Genomic DNA, 12,612 nt, shown 5'->3' on the forward strand with positions numbered 1-12,612 from the left:
AAAGTAGGATAGATACTGATCTGTGGCACCTCTGCCAAAGGAGCATAACGCTGGTGCATGCACAAGTGTTCAAAGCACACCATTCATTGTATGTTGTTGAACACCGTTCTGCAGCAGACCACCCCTACATGTTCACACATTGACCCAATGACATCATAAATTACAACTGCAGTGGGCACGAGACTATCGGGTTTCAATCATCAATCAATGGAAATTTGTCAGCTCTACAGGTGAATCACGTTTTTGCTACACTATACTGATGGTCGTCTCCACAAACGCCGTCATCGAGGTGAGTGGGGGCTCGACGTGTGCAGTGTGCCACAGAAGTTAGCTGGTGGGTGCAGTATTATGCTATGGGAGACATTCTGCACCTGCACGGTACCTGTGGTAATAATCGAAGACACACTGACAGCTGTGAACCACCTGCATCCCTTCATGTTTGTTGTCTTGCCCAACGGAGATGTCATCTTTCAGCAGTATAATCGCATGTGTCCCTGAGCCAGAACAGTGTTTCAATGGTTTGAGGAGCATTATAGTGAACTCACATTGGTGTCTCAGTGATCAAATTCACCCGATTTTAATCCTATGGAACCCATCTGGGTTGCTGCCGGGCACCACATCACGTATGCAGATCAGTTGCCCATGTCTTAAATTACATGACCTGTGCATGAGCTCCAGAAACCTACCAACAAACTGTCTGATCCCTGATGCAGAATCAGTGATATATTTTGTTCCACAGATGGACACAAGTTATTAATCAGGTGGTCATAATGTTTCAGCTGATCAGTGTACATTAATGATCTGTTATATAATGAAATGCATGAAAATATTGATTTCATGGATGATGCAATTACGTGTAATGAATTACTATGTGGAAGAAGCTGCACATATTCAATAAAATTTTGCACTTCACTAAAATAATAATAATAATAATAATAATAATAATAATAATAATAATCCCCGTGGAGGCCCGGAAAAAGAATAGGCCTCCAGTATATTCTGCCAGTCATAAAAGGCGACGAAAAGAACAAACCACTAATAGGGCTAACCCCCCTTTTAGTGTGATGAGTTGGTTCAGGACAGAACTAAAGAAGCCTCGGACAAGCGCCGTCATGGTCGGGGACGACGCTTGAACCCTATGCCCGCCCACAATGGTAACGACACTGCTAGCCAACTGGAAAATGATTTAAATCCAAATAGAGGTGTTTTGCAGGATATGCTTCCTACAACCACCCTAGAAGGAAAACAAAGGCAGAGGATGAGATGGTCAGATGAAGTTAATCGACACCTCATGTTCTGTTATTAACAAGCAACAAACCTAGGAACCAACACAACTGGATACAGATCACAAGTATACACAACATTTATTACCAGATACCCAGAATTAAAATTTTTAACAGAACAACGACTAGCTGATGAGATCCGTGTAATAATAAAAAATAACAGGATACCCCAGTCAGAATTAGAAAACATCAAACAAGTACAACAAATACTGGAACAAAATAATGTGCAATCAGAAGAAGAAGAAAATACAGTAATGAACTCAAACATCCCAGAGCAAACAAACAAAGAACAACACGCATCAATTAAACAATCAGAGGAAAACGAAATCTTGCGACAGCCACCAGAACAAGCACAAATAGAACACGAAGTGACACACATGTTAGATATAGAAGAAAAATTTCAGCTGACATATATAGAATACAAAGACACAAATACAGACATTAGACCATTCTTGCATAGACTGCCAAGTAACCCACAAGTCGAAACAACAATAAAAACTATCAACACAATCATACACAACAAAATAAATGAATATACAACTATGGAATAGTTACAACTACTGGTTTATATAGGAGCACTCACTACACTAAATATACACACTAGGCAGAGATCAGAACCAACCAACACACAGAAGAAACCCACAAAACCAGCATGGCAACACAGGCTACAGATCAGAATAGAAAAACTGAGAAAAGACATCGGACAGCTAACACAATTTATAAGAAATGAAATGTCAGAAAAAAAAACGAAAAACATTAGGTAAAATCTCACAACAAGAAGCGATAGAGCAATTAGATGAAAAGAAGCAGAAATTACAAGCATTGGCCAAACAACTTAGAAGATACAAAAAAGTGAAAATAGAAGGAAACAAAACCGGACATTCAACACAAACCAAAAGAAATTTTATCAGACAATAGATAACACACACATTAAAATAGACAATCCACCAAACATAACAGACATGGAACACTTCTGGAGCAACATATGGTCAAACCCAGTACAACATAACAGGCATGCACGGTGGATACAAGCAGAAACACACATACAAGATGATACCACAAATGCCTGAAGTGATAATTTTGCAACATGAAGTCACCCAAGCAATTAATTCTACGCACAATTGGAAAGCCCCTGGAAAAGATAAAATAGCAAATTTCTGGCTAAAGAAGTTCACCTCAACACATTCACATCTAACTAAATTATTTAACAGTTACATTGCAGACCCATACACATTCCCTGATACACTTACACATGGAATAACTTATCTGAAACCTAAAGATCAAGCAGACACACCAAACCCAGCTAAATATCGCCCCATAACATGCCTACCAACAATATACAAAATATTAACTTCAGTCATTACACAGAAATTAATGACACATGCAACACACAACAAAATTATAAATGAAGAACAAAAAGGCTGTTGCAAAGGAGCACGAGGATGTAAAGAGCAACTGATAATAGATGCAGAGGTGACATATCAAGCTAAAACTAAACAAAGGTCGCTACACTACGCATACATTGATTACCAAAAAGCTTTTGATAGTGTACCCCACTCATGGTTACTACAAATATTGGAAATACACAAAGTAGATCCTAAATTGATACTGTTCCTAAACATAGTAATGAAAAATTGTAAAACCATACTTAATATCCAAACAAATTCAAATAATATCACATCACAGCCAATATAGATTAAGTGTGGAATATACCAAGGAGATTCATTAAGTCCTTTCTGGTTCTGCCTTGCTCTGAACCCACTATCCAACATGCTAAATAATACAAATTATGGATACAATGTCACTGGAACATACCCACACAAAATCACATATTTGCTATACATGGATGATCTAAAACTACTCGCAGCAACAAATCAACAACTCAACCAATTACTAAAGATAACAGAAGTATTCAGCAATGATATAAATATGGCTTTTGGAACAGACAAATGTAAGAAAAATAGCATAGTCAAGGGAAAACACACTAAACAAGAAGATTACATATTGGATAACCACAGCGACTGCATAGAAGCGATGGAAAAAACAGATGCCTATAAATATCTAGGATACAGACAAAAAATAGGAATAGATAATACAAATATTAAAGAAGAACTAAAAGAAAAATATAGACAAAGACTAACAAAATTACTGGAAACAGAATTGACAGCAAGAAACAAGACAAAAGCTATAAATACTTACGCTATACCAATATTGTCCTACTCATTTGGAGTAGTGAAATGGAGTAACACAGACCTAGAAGCACTCAGTACACTTACACGATCACAATGCCACAAATATAGAATACATCACATACATTCAGCAACAGAAAGATTCACATTAAGCAGAAAGGAAGGAGGAAGGGGATTTATCGACATAAAAAACCTACATTATGGACAGGTAGACAATTTAAGAAAATTCTTTATAGAACGAGCAGAAATCAGCAAAATACACAAAGCGATCACTCATATAAATACATCTGCTACACCACTGCAATTTCATAACCACTTCTACAACCCTTTAGATCACATAACATCAACAGATACGAAGAAAGTAAATTGGAAAAAGAAAACACTACATGGCAAGCACCCGTATCATCTAACACAGCCACACATCGATCAAGACGCATCCAACACATGGCTAAGAAAAGGCAGTATATACAGTGAGACGGAAGGATTCACGATTGCAATACAGGATCAAACAATAAACACCAGGTATTACAGCAAGCATATTATTAAAGATCCCAATACCACAACAGATAAATGCAGACTTTGCAAACAACAAATAGAAACAGTAGATCACATCACAAGCGGATGTACAATACTAGCAAATACAGAATACCCCAGAAGACATGACAATGTAGCAAAAATAATACATAAACATCTTGCCTTACAACATAAACTTATAAAACAACATGTTCCCACATACAAGTATGCACCACAAAATGTACTGGAGAATGATGAATACAAATTATACTGGAACAGAACCATTATAACAGATAAAATAACGCCACATAACAAACCTGACATCATACTCACCAATAAAAAGAAGAAATTAACACAACTAATCGAAATATCCATACCCAATACAACAAATATACAAAAGAAAACAGGAGAAAAAATTGAAAAATACATCCAACTGGCTGAGGAAGTCAAGGACATGTGGCATCAGGATAAAGTTGACATTATACCAATTATACTATCAACTACAGGAGTCATACCACACAATATCCACCAGTACATCAACGCAATACAGCTATATCCAAACATATATATAAAACTACAGAAATCCGTAATTATTGATACATGTTCAATTACCCGAAAGTTCCTAAACGCAATGTAACATATACCATACAGTTAAAAGGAAGTCACGCTTGATCAAGGTCTGCGTCACTTTCATTTCGAACCAGACCTAAGGTCTGAGAAAGGAAAGAAAGAATGTTGTTGTTGTTGTTGTTGTGTCGTCTTCAGTCCTGAGACTGGTTTGATGCATCTCTCCATGCTATTCTATCCTGTGCAAGCTTCTTCATCTCCCAGTACCTACTGCAACCTACATCCTTCTGAATCTGCTTAGTGTATTCATCTCTTGGTCTCCCTCTACGATTTTTACCCTCCACACTGCCCTCCAATACTAAATTGGTGATCCCCTGATGCCTCAGAACATGTCCTACCAACCGGTCCCGTCTTCTGGTCAAGTTGTGCCACAAACTTCTCTTCTCCCCAATCCTATTCAGTACTTCCTCATTAGTTATGTGATCTACCCATCTAATCTTCAGCATTCTTCTGTAGCACCACATTTCGAAAGCTTCTACTCTCTTCTTGTCGAAACTATTTATCGTCCATGTTTCACTTCCATACATGGCTACACTCCATACAAATACTTTCAGAAATGACTTCCTGACACTTAAATCTATACTCGATGTTAACAAATTTCTCTTCTTCAGGAACGCTTTCCTTGCAATTGCCAGTCTACATTTTATATCCTCTCTACTTCGACCATCATCAGTTATTTTGCTCCCCAAATAGCAAAACTCCTTTACTACTTTGTCTCATTTCCTAATCTAATTCCCTCAGCATTACCCAACTTAATTCGACTACATTCCATTATCCTCATTTTGCTTTTGTTGATGTTCATCTTATATCCTCCTTTCAAGAAACTGTCCATTCCATTCAACTGCTCTTCCAAGTCCTTTGCTGTCTCTGACAGAATTACAATGTCATCGGCGAACCTCAAAGTTTTTATTTCTTCTCCATGGATTTTAATACCTACTCCGAATGTTTCTTTTGTTTCCTTTACTTCTTGCTCAATATACAGATTGAATAACATCGGGGAGAGGCTACAACCCTGTCTTACTCCCTTCCCAACCACTGCTTCCCTTTCATGTCCCTCGACTCTTAACTGCCATCTGGTTTCTGTACAAATTGTAAATAGCCTTTCGCTCCCTGTATTTTACCCCTGCCACCTTTAGAATTCGAAAGAGAGTATTCCAGTCAACATTGTCAAAAGCTTTCTCTAAGTCTACAAATGCTAGAAACGTAGGTTTGCTTTTCCTTAATCTTTCTTCTAAGATAAGTCGTAAGGTCAGTATTGCCTCACGTGTTCCAGTGTTTCTACGGAATCCAAACTGACCTTCCCCGAGGTTGGCTTCTATTAGTTTTTCCATTCGTCTGCAAAGAATTCGTGTTAGTATTTTGCAGCTGTGACTTATTAAACTGATAGTTCGGTAATTTTCACATCCGTCAACACCTGCTTTCTTTGGGATTGGAATTATTATATTCTTCATGAAGTCTGAGGGTATTTCGCCTGTTTCATACATCTTGCTCACCAGATGGTAGAGTTTTGTCAGGACTGGCTCTCCCAAGGCCGTCAGTAGTTCACTTTCATTTCGAACCAGACCTAAGGTCTGAGAAAGGAAAGAATAATAATAATAATAATAATAATAATAATAATAATAATAATATCCTATGAGTACAATAACAATGAATAACAGCTGGAATCAGGCACCCCATAAAAATTCCTGGTGTAACTGTTTGCAGGGATAGGACATGGAATGCTCACAAAGGCTCAGTTGTAGGTAAAGCTGCTGGCAGACTTCAGTTCATTGGTAGGATATTAGGAAAACGCAGCCTATAAAACTGACGGACTGATGCTTACAGTGTATACAATCCACACCAAATATAACCAGTAGGGATGCTGGACGTACACAAATAACAGCAGCACACATGATCACAGGTTGGTTTGACTCATGGGAGAGCACCACAGAGGTGCTGAAAAACTGAAATGGCAGATGCTTTTGGATAAGCAGTAACTGTCTTGAAAGCATACTTCCCAAGTTTCTGGAACAATTTAAGTGAAGGATTTACAAATATAGTACAACATCCAATGTATCACTCCAGCAGAAATCGCAAATACAAGCTTCGACTAACTACAGAGTGTACAAAAGTTTTTAAGCGATCATTCTTCCCTTGCTCCAGACACAAATGGAACAGGAAGAAGCCCTAATAACTTGCACAACAGAAAGTACCCTCTGCCATGCACCTCAGTATAGTCTGCAAAGTGCTGGTGTAGATGCAGATCTGCCAAAATAGCAGGGAAATGTGTGTAAAGACTCTCAGAAAAGACACGTGGTACATTCTTTTCGGAAATTTTCACTTCTGTCAATGAGAGACGATTTCAAGAATTTTAGGTTGTTTCCTTCATTCCTTTATACAGCTTTCTGTTTATCTTTTTCATCCAATTTAAATCACTCTGCCTGTACCACCTGAAGTGGGGGAAGCACAGGGAGGAGGCAAGTCATTTTTTATACAGCATTCAAGCAAAAGAAAATAACTCAATAAGAAAAGGAATTATTCTGGAAGAACCTTTTGTCAACTGAAATGTAGTGCCTCTAGGATGATATTTTGTGTTGCCAACGTGATGGAAACTGAGGATAGAGTAATAAAGATGCAGAACTATGGGAAATGCATCCTGACAAGTTACGGACAGATGCAGAAAAAGTAAGCAAGCTAATGACTCAATTCAAAATATAATTTAGGGGCAACTAATATTTTCAAAAACTGTATAACTGGGCAGGTATGACTAGTCAGCACCCAGTTGCACCAGCAACTGGTCACTAAGTATGGATTACTGGGAAGCAACACACAACAATATAATAAATACAACCCTGTTGCTGTCTTGGAATCTAAACTTTTGCTGTATTAGAAGTGTCCAGAATTTAACAATACCAGAGAAGGAAAGTTGCTACTCACCATATAGCAGAGACGCTGAGTCGCGATAGGCACAATAAAAACATTCACACAATTAAAGCTTTTGGCCATTAAGACCTTTGTCAGCAGCAGCAGACACACACACACACACACACACACACACACACACACACACCTGCAGTCTCAGAGAGCCGAGTGTCCAGAATTTACTGATAAGACAACTGATGTCAACAGACTAGATAATGCTATCATCAATGAACACAATAAGACACGTAAAATTGATACTAGATTTTTAGTAGACTTGGAGAAAAAAAAAATAATAATAAAAATGTGTGTGTGTGTGTGTGTGTGTGTGTGTGTGTGTGTGTGGGCGGGGGGGGGGGGGGGGGGGGCGGCACACTGAAGTATAAGGAACTGCATCAGGCATCAAAGCAATCTAATTTCTGTAGAATGTTGGAACATAAGCTAGAGTGATTTTAGCAGAAATAGTTAAGAGAGAGAGAGAGAGAGAGAGAGAAATGTGAAGTCCTGAGAAGGTCCTCAACTGAGGTAAATGCCACTTCGTAAGACTCATTTCTAAAGAAAGAGTGATGGCCTCTTCATATGGATGTTAGCTGCTCCTGCAACTATTACGGAGATTTGTGTAGAACTAACGGAGGAAATAATGCTTCTGAATGACTATAATGATCATTATGATAATGAAATTACAACCAAACACCAGAAAGCTGAAATGTGGAACAAAGACAATTTTAAGTGAACATTACTTTGTACATAAACAAGAAAATTTTTACTTTCATAATTACAATAAAACAGTAGTGCTATTTGAAGTGGCTACTTAGGGAACAAAAGTAACAGTAATATTTAACTGACCACAGAAACGAAGAAAAGACAGTAATTCTATCAATAAAAAATTCTTAACATAACTTTCTGGGGAGGGCAAAAACAGCTCAGACACATTATGAATAACAATAATGCCACTCAACTCTCAATAGATGTTCAAATTATCATAAAAATTACAAAAATTCAAAAGTCAAGAATGACTAAGTGTTTCAAAAAGCTGCATGGCTGTATGAAGGTGCTTTCTCGCAACTACCGGTTTCACATCAGTATAGATGCATCTTCGGGTTTATCTGTCAAAAATACAAATCACTGTGTGAAATTTTTGAAACAGTAGAAATACAGAACCATAATGTTTACATTCAACAAGAAGCAATGATGAGTGCTCACAATGGTCATATTTCCATAATGTAGATTGAAAACTACAGTGTCCCAGCTTTTGGGAAGTTATCCAAGTTAAAAGTCAAACCACAATGATGGGTTGCCATAATAAAATTGAGTACACCCAAAAGATACTTGTAAAAATGTGCAAAGCGTGCCTGCTGAATAAGCCAGCTGAATGTAACTTCTGTGAGTACTCATCATTGTTTCTTGTTTTATGTGAACACTATGGTTATGTATTTCTATTTCAAGAATTTCATACAGTGATTTGTATTTTTAACAGATAAACCTGACAAAGTGTCTATAATGATGTGAAACCAGTATTTGTGAATAAAGCACCTTAATACAGCTACGTAGCTTTTGGTAACACATCATTCTTTTATTTTTAATTGTTGTAATTTGTATGGTAATTTGAACGATTATTGGGTGTAGTTATTGTTATTTGTAACTGTATGTTTAACGGTAACCAATGCAATGTGCAAAAATAGAAACAGTGCAATACAATTACTTAAACTATGTTAACAAAATTTTTTTGAAGTTATAACTAGAAAGCATGAAAAATACAGAGAAAGCATACTGATAACATAGGAACAATAACTTGTGAAACTGCTACATTAGAATATGATGTAATGCAATGCAAAAGTGGTGAAAGCAATTAAAGAACACTGTTGCATTGGTTTGATCCATAAAATGCAAACCGAGCAAGATATTGAGGAAAATCATAACAGTAGTGTGTGGGAAGCCACAGTTTTAACAACTTGTTTTGCAGTGATTTCACAAAATTCCTAAGTATATCTAATGTATAAAAAAATTATATCACTGCAGAAGCTTACCTCTGTAAAGTCAGGCGTTGCTTCAGCCTTGCTAACATAGCTCAGAACGTGGGACCAGTTCTGCAGATAGACACTCACCTGTTGGATCAAGAGCTTACTATAACAACATACCTGAGAAACTTGACAACAGTTAACTAGGTGATTAAGAAAGCATGGTAAGCATAATGATGGTCTGACTGCATATTTTAAAACTTAACTTCTTAACATGTTATTCAATAGGGTTCTGTTTATGCAATAAGAAATAATGAGAAACACAAGTTCCACTCTCTCAACTTGCATTTATACATTTTTTATTTATTTCGAATATGAATTTTGGTCCAATGCTACCACGCTGACTAGCTAAGGCAATGTCACCAACAAGATATTCTAGCCTTTTTCAGCTCCAAATCATGGAAGGACCGAATTCTTATTATGGACACTATCGGAATGACATGTAACAGTACATCAATTCAAAATAAGTTTCCTTAATGAAACCTGAATCAGATAATTAATATAAACTTTTCTCAAGTGGTCAATCCTTATTAGAAATACGAGAGTTGTTCACAAAGTAAGTTCCATTTCTATTTCTATTCACGGCAGTGCCACAATCGCAGTTCCGAGCATGCGCGGCACTTACTCTTACTCATGGAGAAGTCATGTATGCCATTTTCAGATTGCTGCTGCCGACATGTGCTTTGTAGTGCTTCTTTATAATGTCAGCCGTAATTGAAAATGCGCCGCATGTGAAATCAGGTCTGTGATTCGTTTTCTAAATGCAAAGAAAGTTAAACCAAAGGAAATACATCGGCAAATCTGCATGGTTTACGGACAAAATGCTACGAGTGATTCAATGGTTAGAAGATGGGTTAGACTGTTCAATGAAGGATGTGATCAAGTGCACTATGAAGAACGAAATGGACGCCCATCTGTGGTTACTGATGAACTGGTTCACACAATTTAAGAGAAGATTAAGCACAACCACAAGTTCACACATAGTGCCCTTGCTATGGAAGTTCCACAAATCTCATGATCACTAATTAATTAAACTTACTGAAAAACTGAAATTTCGAAAACTTTGCTCATGTTAGGTACCCAAAATTCTGATATAACAACACAAAAACAATGGATGGGCAGTGCACTTCAGTTTTTGGCACACTACAACGAAAAAGGCGGTGGTTTTCTTTCTCCGATATTCACGGGGGATAAAACTTGGGTATCGTATGACACCCTTGAAACGAAACAGCAATCAATGGAATGGCGGCACACTTCACCCCCAACGAAGGTTAAGCCTAAGCAAATCTTGACACCTCAAAAGTCATGTGCACTGTTTTTTGGGATAGAAAAAGGCATTTTGCCGATTGATTTCTTACCACAAGGCCAAACAATCAATGCACATTGTTACTGCAAGACCATTAAGAAAGCGCACCATGCAATACAGAACACACGCCAAGAATTACTGCCAAAAGGTGTAAGAAAAGTCGCAAGAACTGTGGGTCAGTGGAGACTTACCAGAATGAATGAGAAGGAAAGACTAATTGTTGGGGACTGGACTGGATGAGATTTGAAAATCCTATTTAATTAACTTAAAAGATAATTAGTATAGAAGTATAGGTACAATCAAAATTGCTGTTGCTTTTTGTTCTGTTTTACCTGTGTAATTCCCAAGTTGGACACCATACTTTCATTGCCACTATTTTTCTAAACCAAATGAACCCTTCATTAATCAATTAAGTCACTAAGAATTTGCATAACATCATAATTTCATGTGGCAACTGTACTCAAAATAGTTGATTCCCAGTGTAGACAGAAAAAAATAGTTCTGTAATCTTCTATAATTTACTAACTGTTATGTAGAAATGTTTGCGCATAGAAAGTAGTGGGTAAATAATTTGATGCAAGTTTGTGTGTTTTCAGATTAAATTAAGGAATGAGAAATATAAAAGCTTGTCCGCCATCAGAATAATTTGCCTGTCCACATCATCTCTCTCGTTACCATGCATGTGTGAAGTGTCTTCACAGACTTCTTTGGTTGTTGCAAATATAAATTGCATTTATCAGTCTTCACATTGTGGTTATGTTTTCTATTCTTGTTCTTGTTCTGCACAAAATATTTATAGTAACTTATGCAGAAAACTGACCCTGGGTGTTTTTGTAGAATGAAGTTTAGAGCAGTTATTGTCACAAACTGTCACTGAAGGTCTAGACTATCCAGCAGGTCAATTTAAAGTTAGTAAATGTGTGACAATCACAAAAAACTACAAAACAGTGGTGTTGTGTCAATTTTTGAGTAAAATTGGTCAATACTCAAAGTTTCAGTCCCAACACAATGAACTTTTGCACTACTGAAATGAACAAGATGAGTCTCAAACCAGATTACTGCCATTCCATGCTGAAGGTGAGTTGTGTTGTGTTCATTCTGTAGTATTTTGATCATCAAGTTCCCCCTTTCTGCTGAGGGGAGATAGAGTTCACACAGTCTATTAGCACGTCCTTTAGCAGGAAGAGTAACCTTTTCAGGCAAACTACACTTGAGAAGACATTCGTTGATATATCAAGGTTATTTTATTACACACGAAGTCAACTTCTAAATAACGCATCTCTAGTCACTAAATTCTGCAGCAGCCACCATCACTGAAACCATCTACTTTCACTTGTTTCTGGAGTGTCTAATACCGTGTAAAACATGTAAGTAAAAAATTGTGTTCAGAATTCTTCTAATAACTAACACACAGTAAAACACACATGCTTACTGGTAAAATGTATGCTGTTACTCTCACTATGAGTTTTCTATTTGCATATTTCTCAGTAAGTTAATATCCAGATATATATGCAGACACATCTGAAATGCAGCAACCCAGTCTTTTCGCATTCCACGCTACTGTGAAGAGTAAACAATCTAATGCTTCCACACGAAAGGTTACAGGGGGCACAAGGGAAGCCAATTTTGTATTCATTTTCAGCAGAGCAACAGAATGCAGTGTGTGATGTAGGAGATGCTCACTTGGAGGAGGGATGGGCATGTGGTCAGGTTGTGACTGGAAAGCAGCCACATGGATGGCCTCCAAGAGCTTCGAGAACATTCTGAGTAGTTGACTT

The 12,612-nt window shown here is 37.3% G+C and overlaps 1 protein-coding gene across 2 annotated transcripts in view; it reads right to left on the minus strand.

Moving 5' to 3' along the window:
* LOC126253360 (COP9 signalosome complex subunit 1-like) overlaps positions 1–12,612 on the minus strand; it is a 92,210-nt gene that overhangs the window by 46,466 nt on the left and 33,132 nt on the right. For both annotated transcript variants that reach the window (XM_049954634.1, XM_049954633.1), the window contains exon 6: positions 9,538–9,615. In XM_049954634.1, coding sequence (XP_049810591.1) covers positions 9,538–9,615 — 78 coding nt within the window. The remainder of the gene's footprint in view (positions 1–9,537; positions 9,616–12,612) is intronic.

This window comes from Schistocerca nitens, chromosome 4 (assembly GCF_023898315.1).
Source record: "Schistocerca nitens isolate TAMUIC-IGC-003100 chromosome 4, iqSchNite1.1, whole genome shotgun sequence".
In the NCBI taxonomy this organism is placed as follows: domain Eukaryota; kingdom Metazoa; phylum Arthropoda; class Insecta; order Orthoptera; family Acrididae; genus Schistocerca; species Schistocerca nitens.